General features: G+C 38.1%; 1 protein-coding gene across 5 annotated transcripts in view; it reads left to right on the forward strand.

Annotated features, from left to right (window-relative positions):
- The window catches only part of MAP3K15 (mitogen-activated protein kinase kinase kinase 15), an 84,117-nt gene that overhangs the window by 56,822 nt on the left and 3,678 nt on the right, over nucleotides 1-23,617 (forward strand). For all 5 annotated transcript variants that reach the window (XM_088051913.1, XM_005516849.2, XM_088051914.1 and 2 more), the window contains 13 exons: nucleotides 876-925; nucleotides 3,451-3,546; nucleotides 4,957-5,044; nucleotides 8,707-8,840; nucleotides 9,475-9,602; nucleotides 11,323-11,453; nucleotides 11,774-11,879; nucleotides 14,302-14,459; nucleotides 17,559-17,742; nucleotides 20,111-20,288; nucleotides 20,965-21,139; nucleotides 22,843-23,028; nucleotides 23,456-23,561. In XM_088051913.1, the coding sequence (XP_087908039.1) occupies nucleotides 876-925; nucleotides 3,451-3,546; nucleotides 4,957-5,044; nucleotides 8,707-8,840; nucleotides 9,475-9,602; nucleotides 11,323-11,453; nucleotides 11,774-11,879; nucleotides 14,302-14,459; nucleotides 17,559-17,742; nucleotides 20,111-20,288; nucleotides 20,965-21,139; nucleotides 22,843-23,028; nucleotides 23,456-23,561 (1,720 nt within the window). The remainder of the gene's footprint in view (nucleotides 1-875; nucleotides 926-3,450; nucleotides 3,547-4,956; nucleotides 5,045-8,706; nucleotides 8,841-9,474; nucleotides 9,603-11,322; nucleotides 11,454-11,773; nucleotides 11,880-14,301; nucleotides 14,460-17,558; nucleotides 17,743-20,110; nucleotides 20,289-20,964; nucleotides 21,140-22,842; nucleotides 23,029-23,455; nucleotides 23,562-23,617) is intronic.

Genomic DNA, 23,617 nt, shown 5'->3' on the forward strand with positions numbered 1-23,617 from the left:
TGGATTATTGGATAAGACACAGGGGATTAAGAAGGAGTTGGCATTGTTATGGACAGTGCCAGCTCTTAAAAATGAGACGTAATTTCAGTTTCACACTGAAAGACTTGAAATCTGAAATGTATTTTGCCACACTTTGTTAGTATTAGAACAACATAGATGGAGAATAGACTGAAAATGTAGAGAGACAAAGTGTGGAAAAGAAGCATGTTGGAGCAGAGCAAGACCACATAATTACCAGTATCAGTGAACAATTTTTCCAGTACATTATTCTACTTCACTGTTTCGGTGAATGTGTCTGACACAACTTTGCTTTATGGAACAAATTTTTGATGCATATCTGGCATTGCTAAATAAGATCCAGCTATTAGCTATAATTAGTTTTATGGAGGGCTGCAGTCCTAGACACAGGCTGTCCTTCCTCAGTTTTGCCTCTAGTGTGTTCCGTGGGCCAAAGCTGTTGGCTCAAAACCTCTTAGGGAGATGGGTGAATATGCCTTTCCCTTTGAGCCTAGATAAGAGTAGGGCATAGTCTGCTCCATGTTTAATGTGAAGTATAGATGTATTGCATCAAAACATTATGTTTGGTAAATTGGGCTGCACAATTTCTTCTTCAAGTTTAATTTACATGAGGAAACGTGTTTGCTTCCACAGTGTGCCATTTATATTCATTTTTTTCTCAAGTGAGTAGAACAGCAATGTATGTATAAGTTCTTTATCCATGTATTAATCTTATTTCAAAATATGGGGGCAGGGGGGAAGAAAGAAAGACAGACACATGTTGAAAAAATTTTCTTTTGCTTACCATGTTGTAACTTTGTTTTCAATATTAAGTAAAGGTTAAACTGTGATTGATTTTATCCCTTTGTTCTTTACAGAAACAGATTCATGAATGGAATTTTACAGCTTCTTCCATCAGGGGGATAAGGTTGGTAGTTCGTAAACAGTTTGATGTCTTTTTGTGTGTTTTATATTTCCCTTAAGTGAGAAATCTGTATTCTACCGGAAGTCTCTCTCCTTCAATGGCCTGTTATAAAAGCTTGTTCTGTCCAGCCTGCCTTGAAATGTCACAGAAGAGTTTGCCTTTCCATGCCTGGGCAGAGCTGTACATTTCTCATAGGAACACTCAGATCTGAGAGGGCAATTGGGTGTCTGTATTCTCTGGTAGACTTCTTTGTTTTCCATTAAGTAACTGATTTTTGTAGATTTCTCTTAATGTTATTGCCATCTCTGCATTTAAAAACATGGAGGGCAGAAGGAGAAAAGAGGCCTTAGCATTTCTTGCTTCCTTCCATAAAAGAAGACTTTGTTTTCCTTTAAGTAAAGGAAACCATGGTATCTGTTTTCTCTTTGGAATTCAGAAATGCTTCTGATACGGCTTTGTTTAAATACCTGCTAGAAAAACTTGAATTATTAAAGAACTAATAAATGAAGCATAAATGTAGTTTTTGCTACAGACAAAAGAATTCTTAAGCTGGAAGTAGACTACTAGTGGAGTTTCTCAAGGACTAACCTTTAAATAGTTAAGACAATTCCATTTTATGATGCTTAGATTAATGAAAACCCTAGTCACAAGTAAATGAGTCAAAATATTAGTACCAAAAATGATCAGAATATTATATAGAAAGAACAGGATTATTCTGAGAACTGAAAGAATAGAAAATGCTCACATTTGGTGATAATAATTGCAAAATACATGACTACATTTAGAAGGTAGATTGAAAACCTAAAACTGTGGATTTGAACATAGATTCTATCATAACTTCAGTCTTCTAACAAAAAAAACCAAAAAACCAGGCTTTGGTTTAAATGAATTTTTCATGGTATTTTTTTCTATTACTCCAATGCAATGTGAATTACTAAAGAACTGTGGAACTGATTGAGAATAATTCAGCATAAAGTTTCTGTACCACATTAATTACCTTTAGTCAACCCAATGCACAGAAATTAATCTTTGAGAAAGATAGCTTTAATCAAAAGGAAGCAAGCAATTAATTTAATTTTCTTTGATTTTTAATCACTGCTAAGTGATTAAAGAAATCACTGCATTACAAAGCTCAAAGAGGCAATCTTTTTTAAATTTAGTGGAGTTTAGATATTTGCTTTGTATGTGACAACTTTAAATTACTATACTTTTGAAATTGCATTTGTTTAAAAAAAATCATGGTCTCCTTTAAAATACACTCTATCAAAATTCTTAAACTGTATTTATACAACCAGTTCATTTTGTATACCCCATACATGACAGTGTTTATAATTACAGTATTATTGCAGTATTGTTACTTAGATACTGTGTTGTCTATCCTATGTTTGCCCCTGGAAGAATCACCTCGCTTCATCTCTTAGTTCTCAAGTCAGATATGTGCTCATCTGACTTGTTAGACTGGAAATTTCTAGACTAAATGAAACTAAAGAATGGCATAGTGTTATTAACACATATTTCTAGAAAAGTCTTCAGGATTTTTTTTTTTAAAAATTACATTTTTTTTAACATTTTCCATGTAGCCCTTAATGATGCTTCAACAGGCAACATCAGTTGGTCGTGTAACATGTGGCAACTTTAGTAAAGTGTAGTTGTGTATTTTAAGTAACTGGCTTAGCAGGAGCTAAGCAAAGTAGAAGAGTTTGACTGAACAGATCAGGCAAGAATCTAAGACATTTTATTACTTAAGGCACAGAAACACTTTAAAAAGCCTAAACACTTGGGATTATATAGCAAAATACTGACGTGCACATGGTTAGGGTAAGAGGTTAGTTCTTAGATTTATTTTCATATTGATACTGTGTTTTATGGCAGTTCACTTTCTTGCTTCAGTGAGTTTTGAAGGGATATATATGACACTGGCAAGACATGACACACAATAAATAATCCCTTTTTCATAATTATTGCTGCAATTTGAAGTAAATATTGGGCATCTCAAAACACGTTTATCAGTTTTGAGGCCATAAAAAGTACAGACCGAGAAGGATCTGTTACACTGTTGGTATTCCCCAGTTCAATTTTATTGTAGGAGCAATGGAATTCTAAAGACCTGAGGTGCTTTTCAGTCTTTAAGGAAAAGTTTTCTGGATAGGTAAATTAGTGTCAGAGTAATTCACTTTCCATTGAGGTGTGATCAAGTACCAAGAAGTCTGATGCAGTTGCGTAAAAGTAGAAACGGAGGTGAACAGCAAACCACTCTTAATACACCTCAGATATACAAGTATTTTACCAAAGTAAACAGCAGCTTATTTATCACAATGGAAATAGGATTATAGAATATATAAATAAGCTGAAAATGCCTAGTTATAAGGAAAATATATACAATTACAGACTGCTTCTCTGAGGTAATAATTAACTGTGAAAAAGATGTTTCTTAAGTGTTCATAATTTTTTAAAAAAACCCTCCTCATTGCCCTATTTCTTACAATATTTATATCCAAAATAATATTTTGCTAATGTGAATTTTACAGCATTTCCAAGTTTGATGAACGATGTTGTTTTCTTTATGTCCATGATAACTATGATGACTTTCAAATCTACTTTTCTACAGAAAACCAATGTAGTAGGTGAGTTCAGTTTGTGTGGGTGTTGCATGCCTCATCTATATCCTAAATAAAGTTGATTTTGTAAAGATTGAAAACTAATATTTCTGCTTGAGAAACAGATTTCTTCTTCACTTATTTTTTCTTGATGAAGAAGCAATGTAAACTCAGTGATGCTTATGGTGATTAGAGCACCCATTACACATCCTGTGTGATTCTGATTAGTTAATCTACAATTCATTATGTCTGAAAAAGGCTTAACCAGCTTAATCTAAATTACAGCTGTTATCTTATTTTTATCTTGGCCATGTCATGTAAGGTGCTACATTGTTTCAGGTTCCCTTATGTGTCTGTTCAGTTAGATTTAAGTATGAGTATGGAAGTGTAACAAGAAACTCTAACTTACTTGTGTCACAGATCCATGTTACAGACTGTACCTGTAGTTAAATATTTTTGGATGATCAGTTGTCTCTAAAAAGTAAGCAGGCTAGCTGAATTTTAGGCCTAAATTTCAGGCCTAAATCTTTACAGGCCAAATTCTGCCCTATGACTGTGATGCAACTACACCTTCTGAATGATGTAGGAGGGAGTTGTTAATACACTTAGATTTTGGAGTGTAATGGTATATTTACTATTTCTTGCAATAATTATTACTTATGTATTACATGGAATAAACTCAGGTTAAAGAAACTTATTAACCTTGCAGAGTGCATTGCATAAAAGGTAGGAAACACTAAAATTAATGTTACCTCCTCAGCCTTAATTTGGCACTGCAATTTGTATGTCATGATGCATGGTCACATTTTTCATACTGTACTCAGTGTGCTGCAGGAGTCAGTTCAAGAGATGTGTCTCTGTTATTTAAGGAAAGAGATGTATGAAATGAAATTATGAATATTTCATGGTTTTTTTAATAATTTTAACCATTTCTTACAGATTTTGGAAAAAAAAAAAAGAGTGGCTTAGGCAGGGAACTACAGGAAATAATGTTACTGTACTTAAGTATGTCCACCCCAGAGAGCTAGAAGTTAGAACTCTGTTCTTCTAGCCACATGGCTTTCTGAATGCCTGACAAAAAGCTACATCTGATTTTCTGAAATACTGAGTAATCACACTTGCAGCAAAACATGTACTGAAAAAGAATTTGAGTTGAATCTACCAAGATTTTACCATGCAATTGCAGTAACAAGTAACTATTAGGTTCTGCTTCAGCAAATAAAGTAATTTTTTAAATCATGAGGCTTTTCAGTATGTGTTTGATGTTCTTCATAATTTAAAATGGGATCAATGTGGAGAAAGTCAGTAATGAAAGAAAGCTGTGAACATGCTAGTCAGTTTATTAGCTTGAAAGCAAGTCCAGCTTGCAAGAATCTGTTCAGTCTGCTTCCAAAAGGGTATTCTTCTTTGATCTTGTGCTATGTATTTCTTTTTTAGATTCTGTGGTTTGGTGAAAGAAATTTTGTCTGATGCAGTTGGAAGTACTTTGGAACTAGAAGGAGAAATAGATGGAGACACATTAGAGGTATGTCAAGGATAAAAGATATCAGAACTCTGAAACTTGTTCTCAGTCTTCCCTGTACTTTCACATCAGTATAGTAGAAAGATAAATAGCATTTAAACTCCTTAATTGTATATGAAATTTAAATTATTTGTATATGAGATTTGCATTCATTTTTTTATGAAGTCGGCCTGTTACTACTGTAAACTGTATAAATCCTTAATGAAATGTTTGTATTGTCTTGCAAACAATATATAGATAAGACTCAACTGTTACCAATTGGCTCAAGTGGATGAAAAACAAATTATTAAATCAATGTTAAGAGAAAGCCATTTACAAAGGTACTTTAGTTTTTCTACCTGGAAGCTGTTACCATTACTACTCCAAGTAATATCATTTGACAGGCTTCTGTCCCAGAAGGTATTGTAGGTATTTCGGATCAGGTGAATACACTGCTTTTTTCTTACCACTGTAACATCCACATTAGGAATCCAGTAGCTGTAGGCTTTCTTTATAGTTAGTATAGAGAGGAAAAAAGGAAAATTAACCAGCATGGAAAGGGTTATTCCCATTTCATGTGGCCTCAGGTAGGGATAGGTGAATCCATGTCTTTATAAGAGAAAGTGATTCACAGTAGATGTCCACATTTGTAGCATTAAATACATACCCTGTACTTATTATTCTTCTTTCTGTTTGTCTTGAAATCTGAAAAGCCACCATAGAAGGTAGCTTGTAAGTTTTATAGTAGTTGTCGTTTTTACAGTAGTTGTAAGTTTTATTTGTGGACAAGCAAATTTAATCGATCTGATTAATGAGCATGAAAATCCTCCTGTGGCTTGTTTGAGCTGGGCACCTTGCTGATTGTGTCTCATCCCTGCAATTCTCTTAGGCTGACAATTCAGAGCAGCTCTTCATGGTAGTGAGCTTTTGTAGGGCTTGAGGCTTCAGGAAAGGAAAAAGAAAATATAGAAGTCTCTGCTGTACTGTTAAATTTAGTTGCATATAGTGGGAAATATGAGTTTTTGCACTGGAGTTTGTTTGGCTACAGAATTCTTCCCCCAAGCGAAAAGGACAAATACACACACCTGTTAAGCCCAGTTTAATACATCCACCTGTGGTCTTGACAAGCTTCAGGGCTGTGCCTTGGTACGGACAGGGTATTATCTATAGCTGCAGATCTTCATATTACATAATGATGTACTCAGCTAATAGCAGGACAATCTCCACACAACACAGAATGTTGAGATGTATAACAGTCTCTCAGAGGATGTGAGCTCATCATGGCTTGAGCCTTTTAATAAAAACTAACCTGAAAAAAATCACTTGACAGTGCATAGCAGGAAGCAATCCTGCATGAATGAATGACACATGGAGATATGACTACAAAAATCAATTTTAATTGAGTTATATCATTCTACCTGTCCTGAAGTTTTCAATTATCACCTTGTACTTACTGTCTTAGGTTAGGACACTAAAACAGAAATCAGGATTTCTGAAGGAGAGAAATAATTAGTTTAGTGTACAAATGAAAAAAGACACATAATGCCTTCCTGCAGCTTGAGGTCTTACACTTAAGAAGTGGCAATAAGGAAGATGTAGCTTTGTGTGGTCTTGATGGGCTCCACTAGTACAGAAAAAACAGTTCACAGATTCTGCTGTTAATAAAACAGCTGTTTATATTGAGGGAAGAGGAAGAAATAACCTCCTGCAAAGTCTGGGGGAAGAAAATTTGATTTCAGTCAACATCCTTATGAGAATGTTGTCACAAGGGATTGTATAATTTATGTATAAACAGCAGTCTAAGTTTACATATATTTTACATATATTAATAAATATTTTGAAGGAGTGTGAATGTTGCGGTTCCTTTGGCCCTGGGGTAGTCACTTCTATATATTGATATGAAGAAGTTCCTATCACTGTAAGCATAACCTTCTGTACCCCAAATAGGATATTCTAGAGAACACTGCCCTACAGAAGATCAGATATGAACACTTGTTTACTTGTACCTACTGGCTGGATTTGACAGCCAGTGGATCACTTATTCAGATTTTTGGCAACCAACAGTGGTTTATTCAATATTTGTAGCTGTTGGGGCAGAAGAGGCAAATGTAAAAGTGACATCAAGTATACACAAGTCTATTAAACTGTCTACTAACTATCACTGAACTCTAAATCCCAACAATTTTCATGTATCATGGGACCCAGATTGGAGAACATAGATTTATCCATGGTAATTTAAGGGTTGGCTTAGGACCAGTGTGTTGCAGATGGGGTTGCTGTCAATCCTAAATTCTGCAATGCGACTGCTGTCTTTTTTCTGCACAGTTTTATGTCATATGATAGCTGTGAAAGCTGGATGTGCTCCTACCAGAGAACCTCACAAGTTTTGCATATGGCGTTTTGGGTCAGTTACGCCTGTCGTGTAACGAGATTATGTTGTGAACCATGAAGTGCTGAAATGCGGTAAATGAGGCTGTGCTAAAGCTGTGCTTGCTCCAGTTTAGTTCCACTGAGCAGAATATGCTGTTAGGATAAGCGACAGATGGGTTTCCTTTAGCACATTCCATACAGCAGCATGAAACTTGCCGTCTTTGCCGAGGTGAGGAGGGGGAGTGTCAGTGACACATGGGCACTGCAGCAGCAGAGCTGCGATGTGAACTGGGAAGGCACATAAAAGAAATTCTCCAAGGCTGCATCCTGCATCAGAGTGTCACATTAGACAACGCAGAAAAAGTGGTCATTGACAGAAAAGTCAGTAGCTATGGCCATTGTGAAAAGTTTTGTTGTTTGTTTTTTTAATAGGGAAATCACATGAGGACACAGAATACTCTGCAGTTTTCCTATATGGGACATCCTCTTGGATGTGGGAAGATGCTAGGGGAGATCTGTGTACTCCTGACAGTATCTGAGACTATAAAATTGTCCAGTTCCTTTCATCCTTTATAAGTTCCCTGGTTTGTATCATGGGTGTGCTGTTCAACCGAACTTCCGTAAGAAATTTGGTTTTATATAGTGTGTGGGGTAGACCTTCACTAAGCAACGTTCACTCCTTTAGAGTAGGAGAGTTCTGTCACAAGGTCACTATATGAGGTGGTGTAAGTTAGTGTAGCTTTACTGAAGTCAGTGAACCATCATTGAGTTATTCAGCTGGAAATACGAGCAGCACATTTCAGCAGCAGTGGAAACCACCATTATATTTAATAATTTATTGACAAGATGAACATTTTTTTCTGCCCTTTGGAAAAATCTCATGGTGAGAGGGGATGTCCTGGAGTGACTGTATGGTCTGGTTATTTTATCTATTCATTAAACTACTGGTTTCAAAATTTTACATTATATTCCATGTCTTTATGTGTTCTGAAGGCTCTGTCAGCAGTTCTTAGAGATAATACATGAATGGGTTCTTTTGACAGCACTGTTTCACTTAATTTGGTTTATTGGTATGTTCTTTGTTTGGATGAATGCATCTTTCTCAAGGTTGGTTAAGGAAGATTGTATTACAAAGCAAGTAAGATGGAAATTTTACAATTTGTGTAGAGCCCCAGGCTGGTGGGTAACCTGCTGTCCTGCAGCTGCACTGCAGCGACCCCTCTGTGCTGTGCTAAACTGAGGTTAAGGCTCTCTGTAATGTCAAATGTTAGTGATAACAATTTCTGTGCTGCTTTGTTTATCTTTTCTGTTTGCAGTATGAATATGATTATGATGAGAATGGTGACAGGGTAGTTCTAGGGAAAGGTACTTATGGAATAGTTTATGCTGGAAGAGACCTCAGCAACCAGGTCCGAATAGCCATCAAAGAAATACCTGAGAGAGACAGCAGGTAAGACCTAGTTCATTGTTATATACACACTGTGAACAAAACTGCAGCTGTTTTTTGAAAACTTGGCTCTTCTTAGCATGTGTTTCTGTGGGGTTACTTTATAAAATCCCAGCATACTGAAATTCAATTACTATTTCCTCCTACTATCCAAAAGTACAGTTTTGAGAATAAAGACTTTGTATTTTGGGGAAAAATATATGTTATATATTGTAAATATATATGTTTAATAATCTATATGTATATCTTACATTCTAGGAGAAATCTCTGGTTTTAGGTTGTAATTGTATTGCATTTGTATTCCTTTTGGGGAGGGTGAAAAGCATGAGAGGAACTCTGGAGTCAAAGACAGTGCTATGTATTGATACAGAAGACACACATATAAATTCTTGGAGGGCATGTTTCTCCACCGGGGTTCCTCTGAGATCTGTCTTTGTACTTTTTCGGAGCAGGCAGTGAATCACACTGCATTTTAAGGTCATGGACAAGATATTTGAGAATTGGAGTGGTATCCCTAAAATCGGTACTGTTGTCAAACTAGCATTAAGCATTAATAAGCATAGCCTAGAACCTTTTCCTACATGGTGAAATAGTCCTTGGTTTGTTTTTATTTTTTTTGTTTTGTTTTTTTTAATAGGTATTCTCAACCTCTTCATGAAGAGATAGCACTGCACAAATATTTAAAACATCGGAACATTGTCCAATATCTTGGATCTGTTTCAGAAAATGGATACATTAAGATTTTTATGGAGCAGGTGCCAGGAGGTTTGTATCATGCTGAGTTTGGTCTGCCAAAGGAAAAATATTTGGGACTCCAAACGGAGTGAAAGTCAGTAGATAAGCACTTAATGTGTTTTTGCACTTTGTATGGCTTTTCTGTTGGGACATTAACTGTACGAATCCTTTTTCTCATAGAAAGTGTAAATTTAAAGAGTATAGGTCCCAGTACTCTCTCCCCTTTCTGTAACAATTCTAAACCTAGAGAGAAATAATTAAAAGTATTTGGTTTCAGATACTCATGTGTTATAAAAACATGGAGATAGAGCTATATAGTCCATTGAGCTCAAGTGTCTGAATGATGACTGAGTTTCAGTATAAGTTTCTCTTTGAGCAGTAACACTGATAGAACAATTAAGTACTGTTTTTTAACTGCTATGTACGAAGGACTGCTACTCCCTAGGTAGAATAGAGATAAAAGTGAGATGTGTTCCTTGCTCATACTTTCCAGTTTCACTACTCTAGCCTTCTCTGCTGGAGGAAGAGGGTGTGAAATCTCTCTGTAAACTCTCTACATTGTTTCTATCTCCATTTTGCTATTTACTCTTCAGTGTCAAGGATGTGTCACAATGAGTGTTAAATTTTGCATGTATTTAATTTGCAAAGTGAAAACAGAAATAAGAAAAACAGGGGGAAAAGTTCAGGTTTTCTAAGAAAGGTCCAGATGAACATTCAAAGTGTAATTAAATACACCCAGGACATTCAGGGATGTAGAGTTTAATTTTTGAATCCTTGTGACCTTCTCACCTGACAGCTGAGACACTTTGACCTGCATGCTGCTTGCAGATGTGATGAAAATCTACCAACACTTCCACTTGTTTTCCCACACTTGTTAACAGTGTCAGCTGCTCTTGTTTCCTGTTCATATATGCACAGTAAAGTATGCTGTGATTAGCTGCTAATGGCAAGATATTACTGAACCAATTTAGATATTTTAAACTCTGTAACCAGTCTTAAAAAGGAACCAGCTGTTCAGATTATGCAAGATTCTTTGAGGAAACTTTAGAAAGATGTTGGTGTGGACTGAAAGTTCCTTTAGCTGAATTTTTTGGGCCTTAAGTAGACCTACTGTACTTAGTTTATTTTGTGCTGAATGAGCAAAACTGTTCTTTATTTTGCCTCATGACTTAAATATTTGTTTTATGTAAAGATTAGTTTTATTAGAACTGGGGATGTGTGGATGGCCTGTCTCCTACTCTGAACATCCATTCAGGGGATTTTTTCAGGAGTTTCTTTCCTGTTTCTGAATATTGCCAGAAGCTGATCCCATATTTGTAAAGAGAAGGCTCTTTCTGTTTTGGATTCTACCCTCCCTGCCTCTAGAAAATCAGATTGACTTTGCCCATACAGGTGGTTCATGAAATACAATGTACAACACATAACATTTAGTCCTCGTTTCATTAAGGGCTACATGGGTGCTAGTTGTAGTCTCAGAAGTTGTTACAGTCAAGTGAGGGCGATGGGTCCAGCTCTGTCAGAACATTTATTCTTCTTGTGGGAGTAGAACCTGACCTGGCAAGTAAGAAATAAGCGGTCTAAAGAAGCAGTAAATTATTTGCTTTGAGTGATCTAGCAAGAATTTGGCTTAACCATAGGTACTACTTTTCTGTTATGTTAGGATGTTGAGCAAAGGCTTACCTGTTTCATGTCATGTTTTCCATTTGGGGATTTTGCTATCTTAATACACTTTCTTCTTGAACTCCTGTAGGCAGCCTCTCAGCTCTCTTAAGATCTAAGTGGGGCCCAATGAAAGAACCTACCATTAAATTTTACACCAAGCAGATTCTGGAAGGCCTCAAGTATCTCCATGAGAATCAGATTGTACACAGAGATATAAAGGTAACTTTTCCTCTTGTATGTCTTGTTTGATTTGCTTTTAATTTTATTTACTTCACTTTGTTGTGCTCTAATCTGAAGTAGAATTTTTAATAGGATTTCATGGAAGCTGAAAACAAAAGGAGAGCATAAACCAACTCCTTCTCCTGGTGCTCCTGGAATATTGCTTTGTAGAAAGATGTATTACAAAGATAAGTGCAAACTTGAAGGAGTATTGAGATTTATCTGTCTCCCCTCCCTGTTTGCTGCCTCCCTCCCTCCTTCCCTCTGTCCTCCCCCACCCTCACCCCTTCCCCTCCTTCCCTCTCCTATCCAAACCACAGGGGGACAATGTTCTGGTGAACACCTACAGTGGTGTGGTTAAGATATCAGATTTTGGTACTTCCAAACGGCTGGCAGGAATCAATCCATGCACTGAAACATTTACAGGTAAGATGAATCTAGCAGAGTTTATAAAGGTTTTCATGACAGGTTTAGCGTTTGAGCCAAGAGGCTCTTTGGCTTAGTGATGAAAACACTGTTGGGTCTCTGCTTGCAGGGGAGAGTAAATGGGAGTGTGATCACCATAAACATAGGCTTGATAGCTTTCTTGACTTTATTTTTTTTTTTTTTTAAATGTAACTCACTTCCATTTTAATTCTTGTACAGGTAAAAGCTTTTCTTTGAAGTGTTCATTATGTAGCAATTGATTGTTGCGATTACATCTGGAAACACTTGAATTTAGCAACTTTTACATTTAACGGTCTTGATATGAGTAACTTACACATGCACACTTTCTAGGTGTGTGTTTAAAAGTGCAGAAGACCAAACTCAAACTTATGAACATGTTTTCAGTTTTGGGATATTAATTATAAAACCCAACCAACTGGCTAACAACAATAAAAAGAACAGTTTATATGAAAATTTTAGTCTGATGTGTTACAGAACAGCTTTCAGTACAACAAGGTTTTAAAGACTTGTAATATTCAGTGAAAATAAAAATTGCTGATCAAAATGGGAAACTCCAAATTGAGAGTGGTCACAGTTTCTGTGAACAGTGGGTAACATAGTTTCTGTGAAGACGTGGGTAACGTGGTGATTTTGCTTGTTATATGGCCTTATGCAAAGGCTGATATCACAAGCCTCTTACTTGCCTGCAGTTTAAGTAAATGGCACACAGACAAAGCCATTAGTCATGGATGGCTTCAAAGTGGATGACAAAAGACAGCAACCTTCACTTAAGTGAGAGTCAAGACTTCCCTTTACCTCTCTGGTGGTGTGTCTGCAGTTCCTGCAGTTTTCTTACAAAGGAAGCCACAAAAATAAAATTAAGGTTCTGAAGTAATTTACCTTTCTCAGTTATTTTTACTCATTATCTCATTATTACTCATTATCATTCTCTGTGCCTGCATTTTACATACTCCTTAGTGACTTTTTTAGCATCTGATTGTCAGTAGGGATGATATATGGAGAAAAGATATCTTAAGTCACCATACTGTAATAACAGGAGGTAGCTCTTTCCTTGTGCCCTTCTTCTTTGTTCTCTTGCAAATTTTTAGCCCTGTTTGTGCCTTTAAGATGTAATATGGCACGTGAATAAATACTTAAGTTATCATTTTGGATTTAAATCAGTAAACAGGTAGCTGTACCCCAGAGGATGTTAAAAAGTCTCTAGCAATTCAGTTTTGTTATGTAACTCAGTACATAAACCCCAGATTTTAGGCATTATGTAATAAAATCACATGGCTTGAAGAATCAGACTTCTGGGTGTTTAAACATTACATCCCTCCATTCAAGACACACAGCCTGAAGGCAAAGCTGTGGCTTGACCTTTCATTCTGCAGCAGTCACATTCAATGAACATATGATACCCTTTTATCTTCACCATATGTCCATTACTTGGTAGTTCACAGCTGTACCACAGTGTAGTTTTATTGCATTCCTAAGAAGAAAAATAATTTAATTTAAAGATGTCATAACAGAGCTGATAGAAATTCAGGTGGAGAAAGAACTGTAGTGTTCAAAACACTCAAACAAATAGAGATTTCTGCTGGTGGTGGTGTGGACTCTTCCTGTAAAGACCTCATTAGCTGTGTGTGCCCCACTAGTGAATGGCTCAATAACACTGATACCAAACTGACCATTTTGTATTTAATTTTTTTACTGTACTGTTCTTTATCAGTGTTATTACTAGCATTACACTCAGGTTGTCTACAGGCAGGATCTTATTTTGTCAATATGTATAACTTCAGAAATTCTAACCTGTTGGTTTGTTGGGTTAGGGGTTTTTTTTAAAACTTTTTTGTTTGTTTTGGTTTGGGTTTTTGTTGGGTTTTTTTCTAACCTTGGATGTCAGAAATCCCAGATACATCCAATTCATCCTGGAATTCTAAACAAAGTATGATGGGTTGCCTTATTTATTTCCCTGTATTTGCAAAACCAGCTTTTTTTTTCCAAACTGAAATTCCCTGTCATTATTGTTCTCATTATTGGGGTAAAATATGAAAAATTATTCTCATTAAGACTATCTGTCACTTCTCAGATTTTTCCATCTCTTACATGCATAATCTTTAAAAGTTGGTGTCTGCAAAAATTTGATATAATTTTATTTTCTGGGGAAACTATTGGATTATATGGTGAGTAGACTTTCAGCAGTTTGAAACCTTGTATTAGAAAGAAGGGGCAAAAAGAGTTTATAAAAAATATGCTATAATATCTAGTTCTTTTGTTTAGTTTTCAGTGTCAATATGGGAGATAAGGTATTTGGCTATACATGTTGCAATTGACAATTTTTGGGTTGCTGAGTGTTGTCTTAATCCTCTTTAATAAGAATGAAGAATATACACTTGACTGCTCTTTTTGTCCTGACCAGGAACCTTGCAGTACATGGCTCCAGAAATCATTGATAAAGGGCCAAGAGGATATGGTGCTCCAGCTGACATCTGGTCCCTGGGCTGTACCATTATTGAGATGGCAACAGGCAAACCTCCATTTCATGAACTAGGGGAGCCTCAGGCTGCAATGTTTAAAGTAAATACAGCTTTTTTGCTTTAGAGTTGGTGAATTTTCAAATATAGCTTAATTTCATAATATTATTTGGTAAGAACATTGTATTACATGGGTTGTTTTGCACAAAGCCACTGTCTGACCTGTGTTTTTAACTCTCACTGAAAGATCCTTCCCTTCTCTAAGCTGGATTGCTCTAGGGAGTGATCAGTTATTTTTGTGCGGGAAATAGGTCATGACTCAGAGCAGCAATTTCAAAAATGAGTGAAGTCTGATGAAAGCTAATATCCTCTGTGTTACTTTTTTCATCTCCTGCTCTTGGTTTATCATTTCCTTCTTGTAACCAGTCTCCCCAGTAATGATGAACAAGTTATTTCTGCTCCTTAAGTAATTTTTGTAAGCTTCCTTCCCAAAGGAAAATCATTTAAAGCAACATGGATGTGGGAAGTTGTGGTGGAAAAGGGCAGGGGAATAGCTTTCCAGGATTTCCAGAAGGTGTTAAAGGAGTAACACACAGTGTTTTTCATTCCAGAAGCCCTTCAGGTCATAGCTACTTCCTCAGTAAGATGTTGTCTCTATTGCATTTTTTCTCTTAGTGTATATGTTTTCAAATGCAAAAACTAACACTTGAGAATTCTTCAGATAGTTTTGATAATAAAAGTTTTTTAAAAGATACTTGTTCTAGCTGTGTGACTAACAGGAGTGTAACTGTGATGTGTCAAATAAGTAGTCTGAAAATTTTTGGTTCTTCCACTGGTTTACAGTAGACCTATAGTAAACACTTAAATTTTCAGTTATACTTGAGAATTCTCATTCTTCTAATGAGGAAAATAACCCAGCTAACGGCTTTAAAATACCAATGTTGTAATTTTTTCATGTGTCTTGTTGAAAGCCTCTATGAGGGCATTAATGCAACCACAGTGGCAAAATACTATTTTTATCAATAGGTATTGAAATCTGGACTGCAGTTCAGCATAACACGTAATTCCATACATCATACTAGACCTGTGAGCTGTCCCATGCACCACTGCTAAAAGGCAAAAAATCAGATGATTATGGGTTTTGATACAGTTATTTCAGTGCTATAATGGGTCACCTTGGTGCTGTCAACTTGTGGCATAGCTCAAAAGAAGCTGCCTGGGTGAATGTGGTTTGGCTCACTAAAGCTTTCCTGAGGGAGCCCTGGAAAGAGACTATTTTCCACATCACTGTAAATGTCAAATTCTGTTGGCAGATGCCTTTTCATCTTATGTACCTGGCAGGGAGTTGAACTGTTCAGTGAGTTACACATCTTTAACACAGTTTATTGAAAGTTTTTAGCATTCTTACTGCAGGCAGGCATTTGGTTTTGTTTCCTGTTTCTTGCCTCTGCTGGGACCTGTTTGGAATTGTGTCTTGCTAGGCACTATAGGTTAAAAACTGTGTTTTCTTTTTCTGTGTGATGAAAGTAAGCTGGATTTGAAGCAGGCTGGCTGGGAAAGCAGGTAAAAAGAAGTCTGGAACACTTGCAATATCAAACTTTGGAGGTCCTCACCTCAACACATGAATGCTCTGCTGTGCATAGGGCAGGTGAGGAGAGGGAAGGTCTAAGTCTCCCTGTGCGGTCACTTTAGAAATTGACCAAATGACCAAAGAGTTTGACAAAGTAGAGAAAAGTGGCTATAGTAAACTAAGAACTGGATAGGTCCTGACTGGGTGTGCATTGCATGGTATTTATTCTATGAGCACAGAATGTGTGCATCTGTGTCTGCGTGAAAAGCACTAACAAATGGCATTCAGCGGAGACAAAGTACACTAGTGTTGCCACAGAATTTGCAGGTGTTTGTGACAAAACTTACTCCCCTTGAGCAACAGAGATTAAGATAAGATCAGACAAGCTTTCAAACTTCCTGGTCCTGGTTTGGAATTTTCCTAGATTTTTGCTTAGTGCATGAGTGAAACCTGGCACCAGAGTGCTGCCAGTTTGTGACACTGAGTTGTGAATGTGCTTAGGGTGATGGTTTGGAAGGCCTTAAAGCCCTATTAGCATTTTATTACTGCAATGTCATTCAAACAGATGCAGGTGCTCAGCATTTTTTGCTTCAGCTTGTATTGAAACTGAACCAGCACTGTGAGTGCCTAATGGTGCCACAGTGTGTTAATGCAGCTCTGCAATGAGATTATTTGAAAGCAGATGGCACTTATTTAACTGCTGGGCTACTGTGTCTCTTGTGGACACTATCTTTGTGCTTGTTCTCCAGGATGTGTTTTGTGTAAAGATGCTGAGACTACAAACCATAATCTCTCCAGACATGTGCACACAGGTTATGCACATGTTATAATCTGGCTTCCAAACAGTTCTGCCGGATTGACATTGGAGAATAAGAAGACAGTGAGGATCTGGAAAAACCACTGGGGAGCAACCTGTAGAAGAACATTTTTTCGTTACTTAAAGACAGAGTCTTAAAAGAGGCTCTTCTAAGTAATGACTTAAAGTAAGAGTCATTACTTAAAGAATGGTTTAACAAGGATCTTGTTAAACCTTTGGACATCATGTGGTTTTCAATTAAATAACACTGAAAAACTAGGAAAGACATCTGGCTGGAGAGCAGGCGTGGTGACAAGGTCTGGCAAGGTCACTGTGCATATTTGTACAAGGAAATTTGGCAGTGACAGGAGCAGAACAGGTGCAGCACCAGGCTGTTGGTGCTAGAGGAGGAAATTATTGTTGTTCCTGGGCGTGAGTGTGCTGGAGGAGTCAGCAGCTGAGAGACACAGCTCTGAGCAGGGCTGAGGGGAAAGCTGTGCAATAGTTGGAGGGGTTTGTGGCTGGTCAGAGAAGGAGCATTTGAAGCACTTGGTGTCAATAATGCCCAGATCCCAAGATTGCCTGAAAGCAGATGATTAGATACATCCATACCTTGACATTTATATAATATCACATGGATAGTTACACCATGTTTGCCATGAAATAAAACAGGATTAGAACCTTGTTGTCACTTCACTGCTTTATGTGGGTACCTGGATTACTCCTTTTCTACAAGAGTCAGGAGAAGTGTGAGCGACTGTATTATAAGAGCTTTGGCCCATGGTCTCCTTGAAGTTTTCTCATAACAATAATTAGTATTCGTGTTTTACTTGCAGGTTGGGATGTTTAAGATTCACCCTGAAATTCCAGAATCAGTGTCTACTGAAACAAAGGCTTTTATTTTGCTCTGTTTTGAACCCGATCCTAGTAAACGTGTTACAGCATCTGATTTGCTCAGAGATTCTTTTCTGAAGCAAGTGAACAAGGGCAAGAAGAGCAAAATTGCATTCAAGCCTTCAGGTAAGAAATTATCAGCCAAATCCAAGTCAACATCATCATTAAGTGTTATATAAAAGATTGGAATCATTAAGCACTTTTTTTACAAAGGGCATTTCTTGTGCCAGGAAAACAGCAGGAGCTCAGCTGTTGAAAATGTCTGTGATTTGTGATTATACATATTTAAATTTAATAATTCCCAGAAAATAAAGTGCCTTGCTTATTTTGTATTTTGCTTGCTGAAACCTCCCAAGGTCATTTTTCCTCTCCCCAGAAATAAATGCTTCATTTGTAGTAAATTAAAATTAGAAGAATGACATTTGACAAAGACTTTCCAAAGCAGTTCCACATTTTAGATTCACAATTATATACACTTCAGAGGTCTGAGTTTCCTAGAGTAGGTTTGACACCTGAAAACGTGGGTCTATTAGATGTTTGGGTCAGCATTTTCAAACTTGATATGTAACACTGAAATTTGGCACAAAGGTGCTGAAGTAGCTGTCTAGTGGTTTATTTTGTTTTATCTGCATAGCATGTTTCTTCTTGCCTCCCCCAGAAATATATCAACCACTTGCACAGTGATAAGGAACCTTAATATAGACCTACCAAATAAATCATATGAAGGAACTGTTTCAAAACAGGGAAAGCCATTGGTCTTGCTGCTTCTTTCACCTGTCTGCACACACACACTCCCAATGCAAATTTAAGTTTTTCCTATTTGAGCTTTTCCTCTCTTAACAAACAACTTTTGAAAGAATGGAATTCTGAAAGGAGCAAGTAGCAAGGAGTTTATACCATCTAGCTGAATTGGTTTCACCAAGGAAATAGGCATCACCTGTTGTCCTGAGGGCCACTGAGAACTGAACTCCAGTCCCTGCAGTGACACTGGGATAACAGGAGAGCTCCTACTGCTTTGCCAGGGCAGTGGTACGCAGGTTCTGTTCACATGCTGTAGCTTTCTGTTCCACAACAATCACCTCCTCTTGTGGCCTTTCAGCTTTTTCTTGAGGATGTCTTCCTGGAAAAATTTCATGATGTTAGAAAGTGTGGAGCTTGCCTTGTTAGCAGCCTTGGGAGCAACAGGCTCTTTGTCAAATATCAGGGGAGGTGCACCCCTCCCTCCCTCCTTTCTTCTCTTCTCCCTCTTATTGGTGAGGTTATGGAGCTGGTGCTGCAGGGAGTGAGCTCAGTGCTGGCCATGGACACAACCAGTGTGGGCAAATGTGAGAACTCTGCATTGGGTGAGGAGAGGGAAAGGCACCTGATGGCAGCTGAGTGTCTGATTCTCTGTGCCAGAGCTAGGGAGAGCTCTGCTGGCTGCTGCACCATCTCCAGGGGGAGTTTGGTGGCCCAGAGCAGGTCCTGACCCAGCAGTTACCACAGTCCCAGCTGCAGCTGTTCACCATCTTCTTTCTCTATTGTTTCTCTCACCCCAAATTTCTTCAGCTTTGTCCCCATCTTTCCATCCCATCCCTATTTCTTTTTTCTTTCCAATATTAAAGGCAGCCCAGAACAAATCTCAACCCTTACTCTTGGGACAGCAGCACTCAATTTTCTGTCCTACTGAGTATGGAGTATGTCAGAGCTTTCTGAACAGCTTTCAACTTCTAGCTCTCTTCCTCCCTCACCTCCCAAGAATTTCTGGTGACAAGCATCAAAAACTTTTGTCATATTTTATTTCCATGGGTAAGTTCACCTTGGGTTGAGAGAGCTTCTTTAGCTTTCCTGCCACACAGCTGCAAACTGGCAGTCAGGATTACAGCAAATTCTCAACATCTGGGTTGGTTTGGTTTTTTGTTTTGTTTTGTTTTGTTTTTATTATTTTTTATTTTTTCTTACTTTCAAGATGAATTGGAAAGGGACAAGAGATTTCCTTCAGGCCAGTGCTGAGAGGGACAGTCCTTGCTAAGGGCAGGGGCACCTGTGAGTGAGGCAGATACCTCAGGTGTGGAGTGGGCAATTTGATTGATGCCCATTAAAACAAAGGTGAGGAGGGCAGTAGAGTGCCCTCTGCTTAGAGAGATGGCTGTGATGGAGCAGCAGATGAACCTCTTGGTTCAATTCAGGCTCTTTAAACTGCTCATATCCATTTGAGCCACTTTGTGGGACCAGCACCAAGGGGGACTCTGTGTATGTGTGAGAGAGGGTAACAAAATTTCCTGTGAGTATCTGTGCCGTCTTTGGGTTTAGCAGTTAACTGGTTAAAACCTCTTATTGCTTAGACACATGATGATTTTGAATTGTGTTACTGCTTTTTATCAACAAGGTTACTTGTCCCTCAGCCATTTTGCAAAATGAGGTCTTGATATCAGTGAAGATGATCACAGCTGTTTAAAGCATGTTGCCCTTTATGGCCTAGTTCTGTTACACATTTTACCGTGTCTGTTCCTAGATTATAATCGGAACACATCCCTCCCTCTGCCAATCCATGGGGAACAGGCTGGCAGTAGCAGCAGTGAGCACGGCTCTGTTTCACCAGACTCTGATGTACAGCATGACGTGTTTTTCGAAAGGCCAAAGAGATCCATTTCAGAGATTCAGCCAAAACATCCCATTTCTCATTTACTAAGGTAAAATATTTGCTTCTCGCTTGACACCCTTGAGGGATTCTGTGGATTTAATTCACATTTTATTTTATCTGGTGGCAATTTTTTCACATAATAGTTGGGTAAGCAAGTGTGTTAATCAGTAAGTTGCATAGACAGATTACTAGTTAATGTAAATATTGTCATTATTTAATAATGAATAAATCATTCCTCTCCTTTAAGATTTCCATGTACTTGTACTTTCCTTCCTCCAATGAGTAAATGTCAGCGGTCTTATTGATTGAGTGGATATGGATTTAGGAGTTAAGTGAGGATTTGACCCTTCCATGTGCTTATGACAAAATGGGGGAAAGGGGAAGCAGAAATATAGTTCTGCTTCTCCCAAAGTACAAAGCAATACTTTCAAATTAGTATGTTACAGTATGGATCCAGAAAAAATTGAGTAGTTTCGGATTTCCTCCCCAAAGCTGACATTAATACCAGCGTCTTAGCAGGGGGAAATTAGCCATGTGAGTTTTGAGTCAGCAGAGGATCTGAGCCATCTTCTGCCTCAAAATTAGCATTTACCAGTCTGATCAGTCTGCTCCTGTAGTTTGAACTGAGTTTTTAACCCCAGAAGTGTCCTTGCTCCCTTCTGGCAGTCCTGGTGCCTTGCTAATGCTGAGGTCTCTCTTGTGCCTGTGCTGCATGGCTGCCACAGCGTCCCTGATGAGGGCTCAGCCTTGGAGGACAGGAGCACCTCGCCGTCCGTGGACGATAAGGATTCTGGACTGTTCTTGCTGCGCAAGGACAGTGAACGCCGAGCAATCCTGTATAAAATCCTTAAGGAAGAACAGGATAAAGTTGCTTCAAATTTGCAGGAGTGTGTTGCACAGGTAATTTCACTTCAGCTCACTTTTTCCCCTGTCAAAGGGAAAATAATGAGCCAAGTTGTATTATTCCTTTTCTGAAAATGAATAAATGAAGGTGCTTGGATTGTTCCTTCTGAGTATCTTTAATCTCTGAGACCTGTAACTGTGTGAGCTGTTTGCTGTTGTGTGAATGGGTAACAAACACCACATTATGGCTGCTAATGGGCTTTTGGTTTTATAGGAGGGGGAGGTTTGGGCATTTGATGTGGGATTGCAGAGGGCTGAGGTTGCTGGGTTGGGTAGTTTTGATGCCTTTTGGCTTTTAGGGGCATGGAGCTAGAACATAGTAATAGATATATTCTGCTTTAAAGGTAGAGAGACCTGATTAACAGTTTTTAATAAAACGTTTGTTAACTAGGTGCCAAGATTGCAGTACATGAATCTTAAAAAAAGCTAAGGTAGATTTTCTGAAGACGGGAAGGTTGGATGGCAAGGTTTAGTTACTGTGAAGAGGAGCAAGAAAAAAATCATAGAATGGTTAATGCACAGCCAAATATTGCCACACACCTGTAAAAGCCTTTTCTTCTTAATGTCTGCTTCTAATGTGCTTCTCTGTTGTGAACCTCACTTTTGCTCATACCCTTGTTGTGATTTTGGGCAATCTCCAGCACACTTGTTATTGACACTCTCCCATCATTTATTCATACTAAAGCTGTGGTTTGTCACCTGGGCTGCACTCCCCTAAAGGGGAGCATGCTGGCTCTTGGTGAGGTGTCCCCAGCCAGCTGTTGACATTTGTGGCTCAGCTGTCAAGCCCTGCTGCTGCATGGTCAGCTCTGCACAGCCCAGGGTTTGCTGCTCCCTTCCCCAGCAAAGTGCACCACAGGGGCTCCTGTAGGGCTCTACAGACCATAAACTCAGGCTGGGGAAGCAGCTGGGGTACATTTCTGCTCTGAGCTTAAACTGCAAAATAGCTTATAGCCTTACAAACAATTAAAATTCAGAGTCAGAAGTAATCAGGGCTCCAAGTATTTTCTGCAATGAATGATTATTTTGTAGCAGCAAGTCCTGGTTCAGTCTCCAGCTGTTTTGTAGCACTGCTGTAATCATCTCTCTTCCATAATTTATGTAATACTCCCTTTAACTTTTAATTAAAGGGGTTGTTCTTACAGACATTTGGATGGCTTTAACTGGGAGTTATGGACTGAAAATCATAGAATAAACACCGGTGAATCATTGTGTCATTTTAGACTTTTTCCTGACTTGGGATAAAGGCATATATAAACATACTTTTTTTTTTTAAGAAATCAAATACCAGCATGATTAGGTAGAAGTCCAGATTTAGACTGAAAGGATATGAAAGGATAGCATCTAAAAAAACTGAGTCTCTTAGCGACTCATTTTGCTGTTTTTATGGAGGAGAGCTGCCCTCTGCAGTACACTGCAGGAATGTGTCAATATAATTTGGAGCCTCTTCCCTTTGTGACAGCCACAGTAGCAGTAGATCTACAGGGTTTTTTTGAAAACAGAAATTACTCTTTTTTTTTTTTTTTTTTTAAGAAAAGATAAAAAACTAGAGACTTTGCAGAAAGAAAAAGTGTGATTCTGTTCATGAATGTGAAATATACATGAGTAAAGCTATGTAACCCAAAGAGTATTAATGCTATTAAATAGATGTTTAATGACCCTGGGATTCATTTGATAAATGTTCATTATGTTTTCTCCAGAGCTCTGAAGAACTGCAACTTTCAGTGGACCATATCAAGCAGATTATTGGGATTTTAAGGGACTTCATACACTCTCCTGAGCAGAGAGTGATGGCTTCTACAATATCCAAATTGAAAATGGATTTAGATTTTGACAGTACTTCTATCAACCAGATTCATCTGGTGCTGTTTGGATTCCAGGATGCGGTGAGTTCCATTCCTGGTACAAGGGAAAAGGAATTCTTTGAAGCATCACAGAATGGTTTGAGCTGGAAGAGACCTTAAAGATCATCTCTTTCAGACCCCCCTTCCATGGGCAGGGACACCTTCCACTGCATCAGGTTGCTCCTGGACAAAGCTCATCCCAAGGGTTTGCAGCTTCCCCCCCTGTTCCTCACGTGTCTCTCCCTGCTTGTGCTGTAGAAGAGTTTGAATGTTCCAGTCTGTTTTGAAATGGTTTGAAAGGTGTAGCCTAAAACTGTCAAATCTGTTGTTTGAATTTTGAAAGGTGGGAGGCTTTTAGTGCTGCATGCAGTTTTTACCTTATAAAGCTGTGTTATAGTATTTGACTATTGGAAAATAAGATTCTCTTTCATAAGGTGTGAGCAAATGGTGTTTGCTGCTACTTTTACAGGTGAACAAAGTATTAAGAAATCACTTAATAAGACCCCACTGGATGTTTGCAATGGATAACATTATCCGCCGTGCAGTCCAAGCAGCAGTCACTATTCTTATTCCAGGTAAATCAAAGCAGCTGAAAATAATCCTTTTTTAAAAAAAGGTTTTCCGCATATCA

This window comes from Pseudopodoces humilis, chromosome 2 (genome assembly GCF_049639895.1).
Source record: "Pseudopodoces humilis isolate 2021_Gansu_Grassland_sample_001 chromosome 2, ASM4963989v1, whole genome shotgun sequence".
Classification (NCBI taxonomy): Eukaryota; Metazoa; Chordata; class Aves; order Passeriformes; family Paridae; genus Pseudopodoces; species Pseudopodoces humilis.